The 22,547-nt window shown below is 42.5% G+C and overlaps 2 protein-coding genes across 2 annotated transcripts in view; both read right to left on the bottom strand.

The window, feature by feature from the left end:
* LOC129828555 (calpain-1 catalytic subunit-like) overlaps nt 1-2,794 on the bottom strand; it is an 83,448-nt gene extending 80,654 nt beyond the window's left edge. The window contains exon 1 of the mRNA XM_055889577.1: nt 2,671-2,794. The gene's annotated coding sequence lies outside the window, so the exon portion shown is untranslated. The remainder of the gene's footprint in view (nt 1-2,670) is intronic.
* Nucleotides 2,795-2,936: 142 nt separating this feature from the next.
* LOC129828554 (calpain-2 catalytic subunit-like) overlaps nt 2,937-22,547 on the bottom strand; it is a 52,172-nt gene continuing 32,561 nt past the window's right edge. Inside the window, exons 4-20 of the mRNA XM_055889576.1 lie at nt 20,539-20,672; nt 19,703-19,871; nt 18,703-18,786; nt 17,430-17,515; nt 15,192-15,260; nt 14,686-14,846; nt 13,205-13,374; nt 12,425-12,648; nt 12,258-12,294; nt 11,449-11,514; nt 11,100-11,157; nt 9,194-9,258; nt 6,080-6,148; nt 5,344-5,422; nt 4,322-4,438; nt 3,785-3,843; nt 2,937-3,700 (exon numbers count right to left, since the gene is read on the bottom strand). Of these exons, the coding sequence (XP_055745551.1) occupies nt 3,677-3,700; nt 3,785-3,843; nt 4,322-4,438; nt 5,344-5,422; nt 6,080-6,148; nt 9,194-9,258; nt 11,100-11,157; nt 11,449-11,514; nt 12,258-12,294; nt 12,425-12,648; nt 13,205-13,374; nt 14,686-14,846; nt 15,192-15,260; nt 17,430-17,515; nt 18,703-18,786; nt 19,703-19,871; nt 20,539-20,672 (1,671 nt within the window). The 3' untranslated portion in view covers nt 2,937-3,676. The remainder of the gene's footprint in view (nt 3,701-3,784; nt 3,844-4,321; nt 4,439-5,343; nt 5,423-6,079; nt 6,149-9,193; nt 9,259-11,099; nt 11,158-11,448; nt 11,515-12,257; nt 12,295-12,424; nt 12,649-13,204; nt 13,375-14,685; nt 14,847-15,191; nt 15,261-17,429; nt 17,516-18,702; nt 18,787-19,702; nt 19,872-20,538; nt 20,673-22,547) is intronic.

The following is a 22,547-nucleotide window of genomic DNA, read 5'->3' as shown; positions in this document are numbered from 1 at the left end:
CAAAAGACTACCTTGTCCATTAGTAGGACTGTCTGGCAGGTGGCCCGTACTAATCACTGTGACAAGATATGGAGAGCTGTGAAAGCCTGTCTGCAGGTTCCAATGAATATCCCTAGAGACCGCTGACACATCCTTGTATACCAAGGGGTTGTATGTGTACTTATGTTAGCACATGTTGTATACAACAATACCGTTAAAAAGTCCCCCAGGCTACAAACGTATTTCAACTGGAGCAAAACAAACCGTCTCCTGGAGGTGTACAGGCTTCTGTGAGGTTGGTCACCTCTGGTGTGGACTTTTTTTTTTTGTTCACCCGAAATGTTGCTTTAGTAATAATATGACTACTTACTAAGAGGTTTAACATTTACAAACAAGTTATATTATTTATACATTCATTGAAGTGAGGTGTTTAAACTTGTTTTAATTGTTAACTACTGTATGATGGCATAACTGGTTTAATGGGCATGTGCAATCAATGTATATGAGACTAATCATGAACCAGATTTTCTACATGCTTTTTCTGACATGAAATTGTTTAGTGAAAATCTAACCCTTGTATTCTAGTTTTTTAAATGTATTTAACCCTTACGGTACCAGGTAAGTTGACTGAGAACACATTCTCATTTACAGTGAGTAAAGAGAGATTTGAATGTTTGCAGAATGTTTGCAAGTCAAAGCCACAATTTCCTTTACCACAATTACCCACTGATGTGCGTCTCGGCCTACGCATCTTTCAGGAAGTGAGCTATAGTCATCAATGCCATGACACCAGTATAATGAAAGAGCCATAAACTACACTATGTGATAATCATCATGGTAACATGCTATAATCCAATTGGTAGCATATTACATGGGAAATCCCTGCTTAGTGTATCGTGTGCAATGTTATAATGTGTAATGTGTAATAATGTTATAATGAAGATATTTAAACACATTTACAAATGGTGGCTTTGATAACAGTTCTCAGTTCAGCAAAGCTAAATCAGATAGAATTGGAAAACCAGACACAAACCAAACAGAAGATTGGCTGTCCTCCATATTTTTTCTTTGCGCTTGCCCGGAACTAATGACAGGCGGAAATATGTTTCATGAACGGAACATTTTTGTAGCTCCTCACCTGATTGGTTAACGGCAGCGGTGGCCGCGTTCAATTTGCATAAAGTAGAGCGGAACTTTTCCTCTCGCTCCGCTAGCAAGATTCGCACCGCTCCCCTTCCTACAATCCCCTGCGCATTTTTCTGCGTAGTCCCGCACTTTGGCGAATCGGGAAGTGGCGGAAACCCTACGTGAGGACAACGCGCGATGGGGAGGGATAGAAAGCAGTTGCTACGCGACGCTGAAAATACATGATCTAAGTGATTGATAGTTGTTATTCAGCAGTCATAATAGTATGTCTTATTTACTTTGAAGAACTACTAAACAGTGATTTTGTCAGACAGCAGCAGCTCTTTAGAGATGACTTAGAATTAAATAATAGTAATAAAATAAAACTAATATACACAACAACTTAAATATTTGATTAAAGTAAGGTCATGTGAATAAGTGATGGTTAATGAGTGATCAGCAGTAATGAGTCACTACCATCATGGGCCTGTTATTCATTGTTTTATTCTGTTGTTACAGCAGTTCAACCCACATACTGCTTAATGCGTAGTGTATTAAATGTCTAAAACAATTATCAAAAACCGTGATTATTAGTTTTACAATCGAACTGAAACAGAACCGACCTCAAAAAGCACTAATCACTGCGTGTGTTTTTGTGTGTGTAAAAGAAGCACCCTCGGGGCAGTGTATCAAGAAGGAACACCCCTTTGCCCTCTGTCCAATGTGTGCCCGTTGGTGCAGGAATGTCCCTCTAGCCAGCAGATCAGATGAGCTTGTGAGGCTCTCGGGTTATTTGATGAACAAGAGTTTTCTACATTCTCAGAGAACAGCTGATTCAGGAAGTCCTGGGGTGATGTCAGCCACAAAGCCTTCTTCCTGGTCCAGGACTCTACTTCAACAATGCCCCCAAAACAACCATGAAATTAGCCTCCTCATCCGTACAACCATGAGCCATATACCCCAGTGGGCTACTCAGAGTGCTGTGTGCCCCTCATTCAGGTGTCAGGTATTTAACCAAAATAAAGAGACCCCCCCCACCCCCCTAGAGCAACATTACATGTTCTGATTTATGTACAAAATGTGTAGGCCTAGTATTTTTGCTAAATAAACAATGATGTATTGACTTAATACATTCCCTGGGTGTCATTTTGTTTCAAAGTTGTAAAATATTCTCTGTGAGAATTGTTATGCTATTCTACAGTTGAATTTAAATCATCCTGCGTTGACAAAGTTTATAATAAACTGATTCTCTGAGACGATAGCACTATGTTACTACATTCTGGAACTGTCGCGTAAACGGTTCAACTTCTGGCTTATTGCACATATCCTAGTTGACATGGCAGATTATGAATTGTGGTGGAAGCGAAAATGAATAACTTCTGACATTGTAAGATTACAGAAGCAATGTTGAAAATGTTTGCAATCCAACTGTACGTTATCCTTCTGGACGGAAATGAGCTACGGCAAACCGGTGAATCAAATCCTCTACATTTCACCATGCGTGAAAAGATTCACTCTCTCTGACTAGATTTCCTGTAGAAACCGTTCAATGACGGTAACACTCACCACTTTGAAGACACCTGCTTTGATGTTTTTCCTAGTAACGTGCCAGACTTCCAGTTTACTATTCAATCGTATAAATCTCAGAACATGGTAGGGGGGGTGTAACGTAAAACGGTGCACGGTGGTGGTTCAGCCGAGCAGTAGCGCACGTTCCGTGCTGTCAATGCTACTGCGCTGGGCAAGCCCAACCACGTCCACCGGGGGAGGGGCTCATGGACTGTCCCAAGTAAAAGAAACGAGGACCAAATAAAACAGACCGCTCAAGAGACTCGGAAAACAATGCCATTTATTAACATATATCTTTGGTGAACAGGAAACACAACTATAAGTAACAAAAAGCTACATAAAAGGATTGAAATGTCTCTTACATTTCATCACAAAAGTAGGTTTAGGTTATAATCTGCAGTTCTCAATAGGCTTTGTCTAATAAAACAAATAAAGCATAAAATTAAGCTTTAAAACATTGTTACGTAATAAGGTGTGTGTTAAAAGAAACATCTCGAAAAGGCACTTTGGTTTATTTGTTGCTGGGAGAGAGAACGGTCTTTGAGAGAACGGTCTTTGAGAGAACGGTCTTTGGGAGAACGGTCTGGGAGAACAGTCTGGGAGAACAGTCTGGGAGAACAGTCTGAGAGAACAGTCTGAGAGAACAGTCTGAGAGAACAGTCTGAGAGAACGGTCTGAGAGAACGGTCTGAGAGAACGGTCTGAGAGAACGGTCTGAGAGAACGGTCTGAGAGAACGGTCTGAGAGAACGGTCTGAGAGAACGGTCTGAGAGAACGGTCTGGGAGAACGGTCTGGGAGAACGGTCTGAGAGAACGGTCTGAGAGAACGGTCTGAGAGAACGGTCTGAGAGAACGGTCTGGGAGAACGGTCTGGGAGAACGGTCTGGGAGAACGGTCTGGGAGAACGGTCTGGGAGAACGGTCTGGGAGAACGGTCTGGGAGAACGGTCTGGGAGAACGGTCTGGGAGAACGGTCTGGGAGAACGGTCTTGTGCTGCCAATCTTCTAGATCATGGAAAATGACAACCACTGGAAAAAGAAAACAATCAATATATTAGAACAGATTTTTTTTTTTAAATGAGTTGATTACAAACTACATTTTAAAGTTCTCACCTGGTAGAAATCCAATTCAATGAATCCAGAGTCATCCATGTCAAGCTTCTTGAAGACTTCTGCGAGGTTGAAAGAGGAACGAGGTGTTAACCATCTATAACAGATCCTCTCATCAAATGTATTTATATAGCTCTTCTTACATCAGCTGATATCTCAAAGTGCTGTACAGAAACCCAGCCTAAAACCTCCAAACAACAAGCAATGCAGGTGTAGAAGCACTGTGGCTAGGAAAAAAACTCCCCAGAAAGGCCAGAACCAAGGAAGAAACCTAGAGAGGAACCAGGCTATGAGGGGTGGCCAGTCCTCTTCTGGCTGGAGATACTCTCATCAAAGCTTTTCCTTCCCATCCTCATATGACAGGTTCTCTCCACAAAACCTCAAAATTAACCCTCACATTAAATGTACAATCTGTAATATTTACTGCTGTTACACTCCATGGCCATCACTCGGCTTTATAGGTACACAAGTACCGGGGCGGGGATGCCGTTTTGGCTGAAACACAAATTCAGGATCGTGACATTAAGACGTTGTACTTACTGAACATCATCTCCAGGCGCATGACGCAAGCCACGAAGTTATCAAAGTCAATGGTCATGTCGGCCTCTCCGTACCGAGCTGCCAAAACCTGGTGGAGAGTGTTGTTCAGGCTGAAACCTGGCGGAAGACAGATTATACATCATCAGAACCACCAGAACCTAAAAACAGATTCTACATCATCAGAACCACCAGAACCTAAAAACAGATTCTACATCATCTGAACCACCAGAACCTAAAAACAGATTCTACATCAACAGAACCTAAAAACAGATTCTACATCATCAGAACCTAAAAACAGATTCTAAATCATCAGAACCTAAAAACAGATTCTAAATCATCAGAACCTAAAAACAGAAACTTGAAGAAACGTTGAAATTTCTTTACATTTTCCAGATTGACTGACCTTCATGTCTTAAAGTAATGATGGACTGTCATTTCTCTTTGCTTATTTGAGCTGTTCTTGCCATAATATGGACTTGGTCTTTTACCAAATAGGGCTATCTTCTGTATACCACCTCTACCTTGTCACAACACAACTGATTGGCTCAAACGCATTAAGGAGAGAAATTCCACAAATTAACTTGTAACAAGCAACAGCAGTTGATTGAAATGCATTCCAGGTGACTACCTCATGAAGCTGGTTGAGAGAATGCCAAGAGTGTGCAAAGCTGTCAAGGCAAAGGGTGGCTACTTTGAAGAAACTCAAATGTAAAATATATTTGGATTTGTTTAACACTTTTATGGTTACTACATGATTCCATATGTGTTATTTCATAGTTTTGATGTCTTCACTATTATTCTACAATGTAGAAAATAGTAAAAATAAAGAAAAAACCTTGAATGAGTAGATGTGTCCTAACTTTTGACTGGTACTGTATATAATATAATATACAGTTTCATGTATGCCACTTAGCTTTTATCCAAAGTGACTAACAGTATACTGTGCATACACTAGTGATCCCTGTGTATTGAACCCATATACATACATTTGTGTAAATTCCGTTTATTTCATGTCCACAAACCTGCTTTGTTCAAGGCCATCCTCATCTCTGGTGTGCTCATACAGCCAGATCCATCCATGTCATTGCTCTTATAGATGGACTGGGGGAGGGAGGGAGGGAGAGGGAGGGGGAAAGAGGGAGGGAGAGGGGGAAAGAGGGAGAGAGGGAGAGAGGGAAAGAGAGGGGACGGAGAGAGGGAAAGAGGGAGGGAGAGAGGGAAAGAGGGGGAACGAGGGAGAGGGAGGGGAGGGGAGGGAGAGAGGGAAAGAGGGGGAACGAGGGAGAGGGAGGGGAGGAGAGAGGGAAAGAGGGAAAGAGGGGGAACGAGGGAGAGGGAGGGAGAGAGGGAGAGAGGGGGAACGAGGGAGAGGGAGGGAGAGAGGGAGAGAGGGGGAACGAGGGAGGTGAGGGAGAGAGGGAGAGGGAGGGGAGGGGAGGGAGAGAGGGAAAGAGGGAGAGGGAGGGGAGAGAGGGAAAGAGGGAGGGAGAGAAAGAGGGAGAGAAAGAGAGAGGGAGAGAAAGAGAGAGGGAGAGAAAGAGGGACAGAGGGGAAACAGGGAAACGTTAAAGATATTGTACTGTGTAAAACACACACTACACTCGGTAAACACTTGTAGGCTGTCCAATCTTAACACAACAGAGATAGTACTGCAGTAGCTCTGGTCCAAGGCGTTACGCGCAGCTTTGCTGCCGCTGAACCTGTGTAACACCCTGGACCAGAGCTACCACAGCAGTAACACAAACACTAGAACCTCACCAGGTATTTCTGAATCTTCTTCCACAGTGTTGCAAATTCTCCCAGCCCCAGTTTGCCGTTACCGCTGTCCTGCTCAACAGTTAAGGTTCAACAAGTGTCTGGACACATCACGAACAACAAACTACAATATTCAAAACTAAAGACTGAGATGAGAGTTCAGAACTCAAGACTTATGGGTAACTTATTAATGTCACAGCGTGCAGATGTCAAGTCAGAATACCACTCTCTGTACAGAGACGCATTATGTAACAACAGCATGTACCATTATATAATAATAACAGTATGTAATAACAGTATATAACAGTATAATATAATAACAGTATATAACAGTATAATATAATATAGTAACAGTATAATATAAGTATAATATAATAATAACAGTATGTAATAACAGTATATAACAGTATAATATAATATAGTAACAGTATAATATAAGTATAATATAATAATAACAGTATGTAATAACAGTATATAACAGTATAATATAATAACAGTATATAGTAACAGTATATAGTAACAGTATATAACAGTATAATATAATATAATAACAGTATATAGTAACAGTATATAGTAACAGTATATTGTAACAGTACGTAATAATAACAGTATATAGTAACAGTATATAGTAACAACAGTATATAGTAACAGTATATAGTAACAGTATATAGTAACAGTATATAGTAACAGTATATAGTAACAACAGTATGTAATAGTAACAGTATATAGTAACAGTATATAGTAACAACAGTATGTAGTAACAGTATATAGTAACAGTATATAGTAACAGCAGTATGTAATAGTAACAGTATATAGTAACAGTATATAGTAACAGTATATAGTAACAGTATATAGTAACAGTATATAGTAACAACAGTATATAGTAACAGTATATAGTAACAGTATATAGTAACAGTATATAGTAACAGTATATAGTAACAACAGTATATAGTAACAGTATATAGTAACAGTATATAGTAACAACAGTATATAGTAACAGTATATAGTAACAACAGTATATAGTAACAACAGTATATAGTAACAGTATATAGTAACAACAGTATGTAATAGTAACAGTATATAGTAACAGTATATAGTAACAGTATATAGTAACAACAGTATGTAATAGTAACAGTATATAGTAACAGTATATAGTAACAGTATATAGTAACAGTATATAGTAACAGTATATAGTAACAGTATATAGTAACAGTATATAGTAACAACAGTATGTAATAGTAACAGTATATAGTAACAGTATATAGTAACAACAGTATATAGTAACAGTATATAGTAACAGTATATAGTAACAGTATATAGTAACAGTATATAGTAACAACAGTATGTAGTAACAACAGTATATAGTAACAGCAGTATGTAACAGTATATAGTAACAGTATATAGTAACAGTATATAGTAACAACAGTATGTAGTAACAACAGTATATAGTAACAGCAGTATATAGTAACAGCAGTATATAGTAACAGCAGTATATAGTAACAGCAGTATGTAACAGTATATAGTAACAGTATATAGTAACAGTATATAGTAACAGTATATAGTAACAGTATATAGTAACAGTATATAGTAACAGTATATAGTAACAGTATATAGTAACAACAGTATGTAATAGTAACAGTATATAGTAACAGTATATAGTAACAGTATATAGTAACAGTATATAGTAACAGTATATAGTAACAGTATATAGTAACAGTATATAGTAACAGTATATAGTAACAGTATATAGTAACAGCAGTATATAGTAACAACAGTATGTAACAGTATATAGTAACAGTATATAGTAACAGCAGTATATAGTAACAACAGTATGTAGCAGTATATAGTAACAGTATATAGTAACAGCAGTATGTAACAGTATATAGTAACAGTATATAGTAACAGTATATAGTAACAGTATATAGTAACAGCAGTATATAGTAACAACAGTATGTAACAGTATATAGTAACAGTATATAGTAACAACAGTATGTAATAGTAACAGTATATAGTAACAACAGTATGTAATAGTAACAGTATATAGTAACAGTATATAGTAACAGTATATAGTAACAGTATATAGTAACAGTATATAGTAACAGTATATAGTAACAGTATATAGTAACAGTATATAGTAACAGCAGTATATAGTAACAGCAGTATATAGTAACAACAGTATGTAACAGTATATAGTAACAGTATATAGTAACAGCAGTATATAGTAACAACAGTATGTAACAGTATATAGTAACAACAGTATGTAATAGTAACAGTATATAGTAACAGCAGTATATAGTAACAACAGTATGTAACAGTATATAGTAACAGTATATAGTAACAGCAGTATATAGTAACAGCAGTATATAGTAACAGTATATAGTAACAACAGTATGTAACAGTATATAGTAACAGCAGTATATAGTAACAGCAGTATATAGTAACAGCAGTATATAGTAACAACAGTATATAGTAACAGCAGTATATAGTAACAACAGTATATAGTAACAGCAGTATATAGTAACAACAGTATATAGTAACAGCAGTATATAGTAACAACAGTATGTAACAGTATATAGTAACAGTATATAGTAACAGCAGTATATAGTAACAACAGTATGTAACAGTATATAGTAACAGCAGTATGTAACAGTATATAGTAACAGTATATAGTAACAACAGTATGTAATAGTAACAGTATATAGTAACAGTATATAGTAACAGTATATAGTAACAGTATATAGTAACAGTATATAGTAACAGTATATAGTAACAGTATATAGTAACAGTATATAGTAACAACAGTATATAGTAACAACAGTATATAATAGAAACAGTATATAGTAACAGTATATAGTAACAGTATATAGTAACAGTATATAGTAACAGTATATAGTAACGGTATATAGTAACAGTATATAGTAACAGTATATAGTAACTGTATATAGTAACTGTATATAGTAACAGTATATAGTAACAGTATATAGTAACAGTATATAGTAACAGTATATAGTAACAGCAGTATGTAATAGTAGTTGTGTAAGGGAGCAGTATGTAGTAACAGTATGTAACTGTATATAGTAGTTGTGTAAGGGAGCAGTAAAGGCATGTAAAGGATACGTCCATCAGGTTGACCATGATTCTGGCCGTGTCCAGGCTGAAGCCGTCCGTCTTTATGTCAGTTCCTGTACAGGACACATCACTGAGTTAGGACAGAGTACGGACAGAGTAAGGGCAGAGTACGGACAGAGTAAGGACAAAGTACCGACAGAGTACGGACAGAGTACGGACAGAGTACGGACAGAGTACGGACAGAGTACGGACAGAGTACGGACAGAGTACGGACAGAGTACGGACAGAGTACGGACAGAGTACGGACAGAGTAAGGACAAAGTAAGGACAAAGTACCGACAGAGTACCGACAGAGTACGGACAGAGTACGGACAGAGTACGGACAGAGTACGGACAGAGTACGGACAGAGTACGGACAGAGTACGGACAGAGTAAGGACAGAGTACGGACAGAGTACGGACAGAGTACGGACAGAGTACGGACAGAGTACGGACAGAGTACGGACAGAGTAAGGACAGAGTAAGGACAGAGTAAGGACAGAGTAAGGACAGAGTACGGACAGAGTACGGACAGAGTAAGGACATAGTAAGGACAGAGTAAGGACAGCGTAAGGACAGAGATAGGACAGAGTAAGGACAGAGTAAGGACAGAGTAAGGACAGAGTAAGGACAGAGTAAGGACAGCGTAAGGACAGAGTAAGGACAGCGTAAGGACAGCGTAAGGACAGCGTAAGGACTTCTGCATTAAACATGCTCTATATACAATGAACAAAAAGATCAACGCAACAATTTAAAAAACTTTACTGAGTTACTGTTCATGTAAGGAAATCAGTCAATTGAAATGAATTCATTAGGTCCTAATTTATGAATATCATGACTGGAAATACAGATATGAATCTGTTGGTCACAGATACGTTAAATAAAAGGGTAGGGCCGTGGATCAGAAAACTAGTCAGTCTCTGGTGTGACCACCATTTGCCTCATGCAGCGAGACACATCTCCTTCACATAGAGTTGATCAGGCTGTTGATTGGTGGCCTGTGGAATGTTGTCCCACTCCTCTTCAATGGCTGTGTGAAGTTGATGGATATTGGAACTGGAACACGCTGTCGTACACATCGATCCAGAGCATCCCAAACATGCTCAACAGGTGACATGTCTGGTGAGTATGCAGGCCATGGAAGAACTGGGACATTTTCAGCTTCCAGGAGTTGTGTCCAGATCCTTGTAATATGGGGCTCTACATTATCATGCTGAATCATGAGGTGATGGTGGCGGATGAATGGCACATCAATGGGCCTCAGGATCTCGTCACAGTATCTCTGTGCATTCAAATTGCCCGTAGATTAAATGCAATTGTGTTCGTTGTCTGTAGCTTATACTTGCCCATACCATAACCCCACCGCCACCTTGGGGAACTCTGTTCACAACGTTGACATCAACAAACCACTCGCCCACACAACGCCATACACACGTGGTCTACCATCTGCCCGGTACAGATGAAACCGGGATTCATCCGTGAAGAGCACATTTCTCCAGCGTACCAGTGGCCATCGAAGGTGAGCATTTTCCCACTGAAGTCGGTTACGACGCTGAACTGCAGTCAGGTCAAGACTCTGGTGAGGACGACGATGAGCTTCCCTGAGACGGTTATCCAGGCAAAGGAGAAACCCTCACTAACACAGACGTAAACAACTCTGTGCACAACATTTTTGATAAATAAACTTTTTTTGTGCAGTAAGGAACATTTCTGGGATCTTTTATTTCAGCTTATGAAACATGAGACCAACACTTTACATGTTGCGTTGTATATTTTAGTTCAGTGTAGTATTCAGTGTAGTATTCAGTGCAGTATTCAGTGTAGTATTCAGTGTAGTATTCAGTGTAGTATTCAGTGTAGTATTCAGTACAAATACAAATGATGACTGGAAAGAAAGCAGAAAGCACTTGACTCACGCTTAGCAACGATTTTGTTGAATATACTCCTGAGCTCAGATGCTGAAATCTCCATATCCTGTTTACATAGAGAGAAAAGTAATTAAACTATGAAAGGTACATTTTCCCCAGTCAATAACTTCATTAAATATTATAGATATTTTTTGGGCTGTGTCATATTATATATATATATATATATATATACAAAATGGGATACTATAAACTGGGTGGTTCAAGCCCTGAATGCTGATTGGCTGCCAGGCGTGGTATATCAGACTGTATACCACGGGTATGACTAAACATCTATTTCTACTGCTCTAGTTACGTTGGTAAGCAGTTTATAACAGTAATGGTGGGTGATAATACTCACATCTCCAGCTAGCTTAGTGAACAGGCCCCTGAAGCCACCATCAACTTCCCCCTCCGGTACTGTGTCCTACAGAGACACCGCCATGATAAGTCACATTGGACAGTGAGAGAAGACAGAGTAGAGTAGTGTAGAGTAGAGTAGAGTAGTGTAGAGTAGAGTAGAGTAGAGTAGAGTAGTGTAGAGTAGAGTAGAGTAGAGTAGAGTAGAGTAGTGTAGTGTAGAGTAGTGTAGAGTAGAGTAGAGTAGAGTAGTGTAGTGTAGTGTAGAGTAGAGTAGAGTAGAGTAGAGTAGAGTAGAGTAGTGTAGAGTAGAGTAGAGTAGAGTAGAGTAGAGTAGAGTAGAGTAGTGTAGTGTAGTGTAGTGTAGTGTAGAGTAGAGTAGAGTAGTGTAGAGTAGAGTAGAGTAGAGTAGTGTAGAGTAGTGTAGTGTAGTGTAGAGTAGAGTAGAGTAGAGTAGAGTAGAGTAGTGTAGAGTAGTGTAGTGTAGAGTAGTGTAGTGTAGTGTAGTGTAGAGTAGAGTAGAGTAGAGTAGTGTAGTGTAGTGTAGAGTAGAGTAGAGTAGAGTAGAGTAGTGTAGAGTAGAGTAGAGTAGAGTAGAGTAGTGTAGTGTAGTGTAGAGTAGAGTAGAGTAGAGTAGAGTAGTGTAGTGTAGAGTAGTGTAGTGTAGTGTAGAGTAGAGTAGAGTAGAGTAGAGTAGTGTAGTGTAGAGTAGTGTAGTGTAGTGTAGTGTAGAGTAGTGTAGTGTAGTGTAGAGTAGAGTAGAGTAGAGTAGTGTAGAGTAGAGTAGAGTAGAGTAGAATTGTTTCTTACATCCTCTAGTTCTGCCTTAACCGGGTCGTCACAGGGCCTTACAAAAATAAAAATAATTTTAAAAAATAAACACATTTTTTATTACAAAAATAGTCACATTTATCATTGATTAGCCCTGATATTATCAAACCTAGAGAATCCACACATCCACACACACACATACTTACAGTGTCTCGGCCTGTTTCTCGGAGAACACTCTAAGGCAGAAGTCCCCGTTCAGGTTGGCCTCGAAGGTGGAGGGGACGATGAGGTATTCTCCGGGGGGCAGTTTGAAACGGGTGCTGACCTCTCTCAGGTTGATGAAGGTCTCAGAACGGGCCGTCTGGGCGTGAGACAGGAAGTAGTTCTTATCCAGGTGGACTTCCCTCTGGCCGTGGAACTGTTCTGGCACCTGGGATCAGAGAGCAAGGAGACACAAGCAGATCAGAATCACAAACACCTTGTTATTGTTCTAACGCAATGCACCAAACAGACAGAAAACTAAACCAACAACTACACAAAACAAGATCTGGACACAGTTGTAGATATACTGGGAGAGTGTATTTGTATATTTGGACACAGTTGTAGATATACTGGGAGAGTGTATTTGTATATTTGGACACAGTTGTAGATATACTGGGAGAGTGTATTTGTATATTTGGACACAGTTGTAGATATACTGGGAGAGTGTATTTGTATATTTATATGAAGTTGTAGATATACTAGGAGAGTGTATTTGTATATTTATATGAAGTTGTAGATATACTGGGAGAGTGTATTTGTATATTTATATGAAGTTGTAGATATACTAGGAGAGTGTATTTGTATATAGTTGTAGATATACTGGGAGAGTGTATTCGTATATTTATATGAAGTTGTAGATATACTGGGAGAGTGTATCTGATACATACGACACAGAATGAATTTCCTAATGGATACAAACATCATCATATCTTATGAGCCCCCACCTCATAGATGGCGAATCCGATGGTGTGCATGTCCTCTCCTGCTTTCCTCATCCGTCTTCTGTTCTTCTGGATGAGGCCCACCACGAAGCTACAGCCCACCTCATCATCCCCCGGGTCGTCATCCTCTTCCTCCAGCTTGATCTTGAACTGGGGATTCATCCAGAACGTGTCTGTAGGGAACCGGATTGACAAAGGTCAAAGGTGAGGGAATGAGACAGAACAGAATTCCACACAACATGCTAACGGCAGGTGCTATCATGTTCCCAGGATGGGATCGAATTTCCACTCTGTTACAAACTGACAACTCTCTACACATTAATGTAACTCAAAGAAGCACCATCAATACCACTGACCCAGAGAAGACAAGGTGTTTCAGGGTCTAGGTCATCTAGAGAAGACAAGGTGTTTCAGGGTCTAGGTCATCTAGAGAAGACAAGGTGTTTCAGGGTCTAGGTCATCCCAGAGAAGACAAGGTGTTTCAGGGTCTAGGTCATCCCAGAGAAGACAAGGTGTTTCAGGGTCTAGGTCATCTAGAGAAGACAAGGTTTTTCAAGGTCTAGGTCATCCAAGAGAAGACCAGGTGTTTCAGGGTCTAGGTCATCTAGAGAAGACAAGGTGTTTCAGGGTCTAGGTCATCCCAGAGAAGACAAGGTGTTTCAGGGTCTAGGTCATCTAGAGAAGACAAGGTGTTTCAGGGTCTAGGTCATCCCAGAGAAGACAAGGTGTTTCAGGGTCTAGGTCATCCAAGAGAAGACAAGGTGTTTCGGGGTCTAGGTCATCCCAGAGAAGACAAGGTGTTTCAGGGTCTAGGTCATCTAGAGAAGACAAGGTGTTTCAGGGTCTAGGTCATCCCAGAGAAGACAAGGTGTTTCAGGGTCTAGGTCATCTAGAGAAGACAAGGTGTTTCAGGGTCTAGGTCATCTAGAGAAGACAAGGTGTTTCAGGGTCTAGGTCATCCCAGAGAAGACAAGGTGTTTCAGGGTCTAGGTCATCTAGAGAAGACAAGGTGTTTCAGGGTCTAGGTCATCCCAGAGAAGACAAGGTGTTTCAGGGTCTAGGTCATCTAGAGAAGACAAGGTGTTTCAGGGTCTAGGTCATCTAGAGAAGACAAGGTGTTTCAGGGTCTAGGTCATCTAGAGAAGACAAGGTGTTTCAGGGTCTAGGTCATCCCAGAGAAGACAAGGTGTTTCGGGGTCTAGGTCATCCCAGAGAAGACAAGGTGTTTCAGGGTCTAGGTCATCTAGAGAAGACAAGGTGTTTCAGGGTCTAGGTCATCCCAGAGAAGACAAGGTGTTTCGGGGTCTAGGTCATCTGATCTCACAGAAGAATACTGGTGCACATACCTAACTATTGTTCCTGCATACTGCAGTAAGACTTACAGGGACTGTTCCTGCATACTGCAGTTAGACTTACAGGGATTGTTCCTGCATACTGCAGTAAGACTTACAGGGATTGTTCCTGCATACTGCAGTTAGACTTACAGGGATTGTTCCTGCATCCTCCAGCGGTCGAACCTTTCCTCCAGGAACCATCGTAGTTCGACACGCTCCAGTGTTTAACGTCATCAGTGGTCAGAGTGTCAGGGGTCAGAGTGCAGAGCTCCAGACGATGGTAGTGCCTCGTGAAGTCAGAGAAGGACATCCTGTATAGACATGAAGAAACACCAAGTCTGTGAAATATATCCTGTAAAAAAAAAAACAGATCGCAAAGCAGTACAGATAAAAACCACTAAAACCAAACAGACACTGAGGATAATGAGCACACAACGTCTATTGCTTCAGTGACTATAAGGGAGATATAACAGACACTGAACAGACACTGAGGATATAATGATAAGACATTATGGCCTGGCTTCCTGGACCCAGATAAAGTCTTGGGACCAAAAAAGCGGAGATTCTCTATTGAAAGTTATTTTTACTCAAGAACTAGGTTAAATCTAGGTCCGGGAAACTGGTCCTTTGAGTTCTGTATTGATTGATGAAGTTACCAGAACTCTCCATCGTCTGCCTTCACGTTGTCCCGCTCAGAAACATCCACGTTGTTCCACTCAGAGGAGCTGGAGAGAGAAAGAGAGACAGAGACAGAGACAGAGAGACAGAGAGAGAGACAGACAGAGAGACAGAGAGACAGAGAGACAGAGAGACAGAGAGACAGAGAGACAGAGAGACAGAGAGACAGAGAGACAGAGAGAGAGAGAGAGAAAGAGAGAGAGAGAGAGAGAGAGAGACAGAGAGAGAGAGAGAGAGAGACAGAGAGAGAGAGAGAGAGAGAGAGAGAGAAAGAAAGAGAGAGAGAGAGAGAAGAACCACAGTCCTGTTACACTCAAGTTAAATGATCTGAGAAAGATTTACTAGATTCATGTTGAACCAAGTTGAGTGGAAACTGGAAAGCATCAAGGCCGGGGGGGGGGGGTCAATTAGGGATGTGCATCTTTCCTGTTCAAGACGATAGCCTGTGTTTTTTGTCCCCCCACCCCCCACCCACACTTTGGTTCTGAAATCCTCATCAACCACTAATTAAACTTGTCATTTTCGCAGATTCAGATTTTGAGCTAGTAATATATTGTAGGGGGTGGGTCCCAAAGACCCTCCTCATTATTGATTAAGGGGATCTTAAAATTCATATGTTTTGCTGCAGGCCTTATAATAAGATACTGTTGTTATGTGTCTAAAAACTCTGCCACTATACGTTGCACAAGCCATCTATATTATTCTGTGTGGTTAATCCCTGGCTGTTGTGAGAGTGTGCTTGCAGGCCGGGTCTGAGTCAGACCGAAACGAGATAAAGAGAAGTAACCACTGTCTGGTTTTGACATGTTGATCTTGTGAGAAAGTGGACAATTCTAAGAAATTCAGAGAAGCTACTGTACCGGGTTGCCTTATAAGGTAACCTCAGTTTATTGATACACACATACATTGACGTAGGTGATCAATACCACTAGGGAGTGATCGCATGTATAAAATCAGCTGGGCCCTGAGGTGGGGTGAAGAACTAACTGGGAAACATATGAGCTGTGTTCCTGCTGTCAACTTCTGTCTGCAATTGCATTAATAAATGAATGATTGATTTACTTAAAATATATTGTCTGAATGCTAATTTCACCAATGAGCCAATGATTGACAAGGAACAAATCCCCAACAGTATCAATAAGTATCATTTACAAATTAGCCATGACATAGCCAATGAATATTTAGCACAACTTTGGATTTCACCCCACCCCCCCATCTCAAAATCTAATGGTTTTCACCCCCCCATCTCAAAATCTAATGGATTTCACCCCCCCATCTCAAAATCTAATGGATTTCACCCCCCCATCTCAAAATCTAATGGTTTTCACCCCCCCCATCTCAAAATCTAATGGATTTCACCCCCCCATCTCAAAATCTAATGGTTTTCACCCCCCCATCTCAAAATCTAATGGTTTTCACCCCCCCCATCTCAAAATTTAATGGTTTTCACCATTTGGAAGTTTTTAGTGAGCTTCTTTTCTCCTCAGGCTTCAGCAATGCGGCTCGCAAAAGTATCATTCAGGGGACCGATGCGTATCATTCAGGGGCCGAAGCGTATCATTCAGGGGCCGATGCGTATCATTCAGGGGACCGATGCCTATCATTCAGGGGACCGATGCCTATCATTCAGGGGACCGATGCCTATCATTCAGGGACCGATGCCTATCATTCAGGGACCGATGCCTATCATTCAGGGGACCGATGCCTATCATTCAGGGGCCGAAGCGTATCATTCAGGGGCCGATGCGTATCATTCAGGGGACCGATGCCTATCATTCAGGGGACCGATGCCTATCATTCAGGGACCGATGCCTATCATTCAGGGACCGATGCCTATCATTCAGGGGACCGATGCGTATCATTCAGGGGACCGATGCCTATCATTCAGGGGACCGACGCGTATCATTCAGGGGACCGACGCCTATCATTCAGGGGACCGACGCCTATCATTCAGGGGACCGACGCCTATCATTCAGGGGACCGACGCGTATCATTCAGGGGACCGACGCCTATCATTCAGGGGACCGATGCCTATCATTCAGGGGACCGATGCCTATCATTCAGGGGACCGACGCGTATCATTCAGGGGACCGATGCCTATCATTCAGGGGACCGATGCCTATCATTCAGGGGACCGATGCGTATCATTCAGGGGACCGATGCGTATCATTCAGGGGGCCGATGCGTATCATTCAGGGGACCGATGTATTTCTTACTTGTCACTCCAGGCCCCAGTCCACTCCACTGTTCCCCAGGGGTTACGCACTCTGACCAGCTTCTCCTTGCGGCCGCGGTAGTTCACCTGGTTTAGTAAGGTCATCATACAGTAGTTAGACCCTGCTTTGGGTTCAGACAGATCTCATACACTACGAGGGTTAGACTGGTCCAAGATCTGTTCCTGCTCTACAGCCAACTCATATGGCCATTGTCCATTAGGGGTTGGCCATAGGAGTTGGCCATAGGGGGTTGGCCATAGGAGTTAGCCATAGGGGGTTGGCCATAGGAGTTGGCCATAGGGGGTTGGCCATAGAGGGTTGGCCATAGAGGGTTGGCCATAGAGGGTTGGCCATAGGGGGTTGGCCATAGAGGGTTGGCCATATGGAGTTGGCCATAGGGGGTTGGCCATAGGGGGTTGGCCATAGGGGTTGACCATAGGGGTTGACCATAGAGGGTTGGCCATAGGGGGTTGGCCATAGGGGGTTGGCCATAGGGAGTTGGCCATAGGAGTTGGCCATAGGGGGTTGGCCATAGAGGGTTGGCCATAGAGGGTTGGCCATATGGAGTTGGCCATAGGGGGTTGGCCATAGGGGGTTGGCCATAGGGGGTTGGCCATAGGGGTCGACCATAGAGGGTTGGCCATAGGGGGTTGGCCATAGGGGGTTGGCCATAGGGGGTTGGCCATAGGGGGTTGGCCATAGGGGGTTGGCCATAGGGGGTTGGCCATAGGGGGTTGGCCATAGAGGGTTGGCCATAGGGGTTGACCATAGGGGGTTGGCCATAGGGGGTTGGCCATAGGGGGTTGGCCATAGGAGTTGGCCATAGGGGGTTGGCCATAGAGGGTTGGCCATAGAGGGTTGGCCATAGAGGGTTGGCCATAGAGGGTTGGCCATATGGAGTTGGCCATATGGAGTTGGCCATAGGGGGTTGGCCATAGGGGGTTGGCCATAGGGGGTCGGCCATAGGGGGTCGGCCATAGGGGGTCGGCCATAGGGGGTAGGCCATAGGGGGTCGGCCATAGGGGGTTGGCCATAGGAGATTGGACATAGGGGGTTGGCCATAGGGGGTTGGCCATAGGGGGTTGGCCATAGGGGGTTGGCCATAGGGGGTTGGCCATAGGGGGTTGGCCATAGGGGGTTGGCCATAGGGGGTTGGCCATAGAGGGTTGGCCATAGAGGGTTGGCCATATGGAGTTGGCTGTAAAGCACAAACAGACCTGTGACCAGGCTAGGATAGTGTGGATATAATGTATCAGATATTGTCTGATGTTACCTCGATAGCCCCGGTCAGAGAGTAGGCGTGTCCTTTCACCAGCTTCTGATTGGTGATGGCCTCTGAGTCTGCCTGACTGGTGATCTGGAGAGACAGGGAACCAGAAACCCTAACTAAACCACGACCAAACTAAAGATAACACTCTGTTAACAGCTCGACCAAGTAGCTCACAGAACCTACAATAATTATCCATGAGAATCTTCATTCGGCTTGCTCGTTAGTCCAGGACTAGAATTAACCTCTGTCCAAGTAACCGCCTCCGAACGTTTACTGCATTTGACCTTCTGGTAAAGCGCGCGACCTTCTGGTAAAGCGCGCGACCTTCTGGTAAAGCGCGCGACCTTCTGGTAAAGCGCGCGACCTTCTGGTAAAGCGCGCGACCTTCTGGTAAAGCGCGCGACCTTCTGGTAAAGCGCGCGACCTTCTGGTAAAGCGCGCGACCTTCTGGTAAAGCGCGCGACCTTCTGGTAAAGCGCGCGACCTTCTGGTAAAGCGCGCGACCTTCTGGTAAAACGCGCGACCTTCTGGTAAAACGCGCGACCTTCTGGTAAAACGCGCGACCTTCTGGTAAAACGCGCGACCTTCTGGTAAAACGCGCGACCTTCTGGTAAAACGCGCGACCTTCTGGTAAAACGCGCGACCTTCTGGTAAAACGCGCGACCTTCTGGTAAAACGCGCGACCTTCTGGTAAAACACGCGACCTTCTGGTAAAACACGCGACCTTCTGGTAAAACACGCGACCTTCTCCGCTTAGTCTTTTAACTGACGTTGTTACCCAAAGCCACTTACTTTCGTTAAATGCACTGTGTCACTGAATGTAAGTAAAACCTTCACATAGATAATATCCCGGCCCTCACTGCATGTAACAGTGACTGTCTCCTTCACATTTGTGTCTTTTACCAGAGCCACTTAAACCAAAGTAGGTAAAACAATGTTTACAATACACATGGAAAATGATCCTGAAAGTCGATAATAATATTATAATATTCTGAAGTCATACATCGATGGAGCAGCCCAGCAGAGCTCCAGAGGCCAGGGCTTTCCTGATGATCTGGAACAGGTTGGAGGGAGCCTTCTTCAGGTCATAGTTCTCTGCTATCCCTCCTGTGAAGTCCTCAAAACCCTCAGTGGTAGAGCCTCCGGAGAGAGCCTCATAGCATCCATTCACCCTGAGAGAGAGAAAGAGAGGGAGGGAGGGAGAGAGAGGGAAAGAGAGAGAGAGAGAGAGAGAGCGAGAGAGAGAGCGAGAGAGAGCGAGAGAGGGGGAGGGAGAGAGAGAGAGAGAGTAGGAAGGCAGGTGTACAGACAGACGGGGAGGGAGAGAGAGAGAGCGAGAGAGTGGAGAGAGAGAAGAGAGACAGAGACAGAGAGAGTAGGAAGGCAGGTGTACAGACAGACGGGGAGGGAGAGAGAGAGAGAGGAGGGTGGACAAACACAGACAGACAAACAGAAAGGGGGCCAGGTAGACAGAAAGACAGACAGACAGAGAGACAGACAGGAATAGGGAAAGACACAGACAGGAATAGGGACAGGTAGACACACCAGAGGGAGAGACAGGCAGACAGACAGCAATGGGGACAGACAGGAATGGGGACAGACAGGCAGAAAGGAATGGGAACAGACAGACCAGAGAGAGACAGGCAGACAGACAGGAATGGTGACAGACAGACCAGAGGAGAGAGAGACAGGCAGACAGGAATGTTGACAGACAGACCAGAGAAGAGAGAGACAGACCATTAGAAACCAGATAAACATACTTCATGAAGGCATCATGACAGAACTCCTATGTGTAGTGTACACCAGGTGTTGTGTATGGTGGTGAGTGATGTCCCTTACTTGGCGTAGGCCTTCTCCAGCAGGGCGCTCCAGAACTCAGAGCCCTGGGCCGAGTGAACAAACAGCAGCTCTCCATCCTTCGCCGGCAGCCGGTCATCAATCACCACGTCCACCCACTCACCAAACTGCCAGAACTGAAGAGGACCACAACAGACAACATTCAGGCTATATGAAAGAATGAATGTGCTGACCTCAAGAAGCCATTTTGTTTCAGAGGCCCTATGTGATAGATGTTGTTGTTTGGATATTGTTTATGTATGAAAAATAAAGCTATTAAATCACTGATCTATAGCTGCTCAGTCAGTCATAAAGACACAATGGGAAATTCTATATCACAAGACTTCTGTTGTTGTTATTGTGAACTTGTCACGATCGCGTTGACGTGAATGAGAGGACCAAGGCGCAACATGATTTGAATACATCTTCTTTATTTAAAACGACGAAGATGAACACCAAACACTTATACAACACTAACAAAAACAACAAACGATCGTGAAACTTCAAACGTAAGTGCACACACAGACTACTTACATCGACATAGACATATACAATGACCCACAAACAGCTAAAGCCTATGGCAGTCTTAAATATGGCTCCCAATTAGAGACAACCGAAATCAGCTGTCTCTAATTGAGAACCCATTCCGGCCACCATAGACAACTACACCCAACATAGACACAGCTAGACACATATACTCAACACAAAACCATAAACTACAACCAACACCCCCTCTACCATATAATAACCCAAAATACACACATACCCCATGTCACACCCTGACCTAACTAAAATAATAAATAAAACAAATAATACTAAGGCCAGGGCGTGACAGAACTGCCAGTTATCTTGTTATCCTTTAGCCAGTTATCCTGTTATCCTTTAGCCAGTTATCCAGTTATCCTTTAGCCAGTTATCCAGTTATCCTGTTATCCTTTAGCCAGTTATCCAGTTATCCTTTAGCCAGTTATCCAGTTATCCTTTAGCCAGTTATCCTTTAGCCAGTTATCCTTTAGCCAGTTATCCTTTAGCCAGTTATCCTTTAGCCAGTTATCCTGTTATCCTTTAGCCAGTTATCCTGTTATCCTTTAGCCAGTTATCCTGTTATCCTTTAGCCAGTTATCCTGTTATCCGTTAGCCAGTTATCCTTTAGCCAGTTATCCTGTTATCCTTTAGCCAGTTATCCTGTTATCCTGTTATCCTTTAGCCAGTTATCCAGTTATCCTTTAGCCAGTTATCATGTTATCCTTTAGCCAGTTATCCTTTAGCAAGTTATCCTGTAGCCAGTTATCCTGTTATTCTTTAGCTAGTTATCCTGTTATCCTTTAGCCAGTTATCCTTTAGCAAGTTATCCTGTAGCCAGTTATCCAGTTATCCTGTAGCCAGTAATCCTGTTATCCTTTAGCCAGTTATCCTGTTATCCTTTAGCCAGTTATTATGTTATCCGTTAGCCAGTTATCCTTTAGCCAGTTATCTAGTTATCCTGTTATCCTTTAGCCAGTTATTATGTTATCCGTTAGCCAGTTATCCTTTAGCCAGTTATCCTGTTATCCTTTAGCCAGTTATCCTGTTATCCTTTAGCCAGTTATCCTGTTATCCTTTAGCCAGTTATCCTGTTATCCTTTAGCCAGTTATCCTGTTATCCTTTAGCCAGTTATCCTGTTATCCTTTAGCCAGTTATCCTGTTATCCTTTAGCCAGTTATCCTGTTATCCTTTAGCCAGTTATCCTGTTATCCTTTAGCCAGTTATCCTGTTATCCTTTAGCCAGTTATCCAGTTATCCTTTAGCCAGTTATCCAGTTATCCTGTTATCATGTAGCCAGTTATCCTGTTATCCTGTAGCCAGTTATCCTGTTATCCTTTAGCCAGTTATCCTTCAGCCAGTTATCCTGTAGCCAGTTATCCTGTTATCCTTTAGCCAGTTATCCTTTAGTCAGTTATCCAGTTATCCAGTTATCCTTTAGCCAGTTATCCAGTTATCCTTTAGCCAGTTATCCAGTTATCCTTTAGCC

This window comes from Salvelinus fontinalis, chromosome 30 (assembly GCF_029448725.1).
Source record: "Salvelinus fontinalis isolate EN_2023a chromosome 30, ASM2944872v1, whole genome shotgun sequence".
NCBI lineage: Eukaryota > Metazoa > Chordata > Actinopteri > Salmoniformes > Salmonidae > Salvelinus > Salvelinus fontinalis.
The sequence above is the reverse complement of the archived record's forward strand: the minus strand, read 5'-3'. Positions and strand labels throughout refer to the sequence as shown.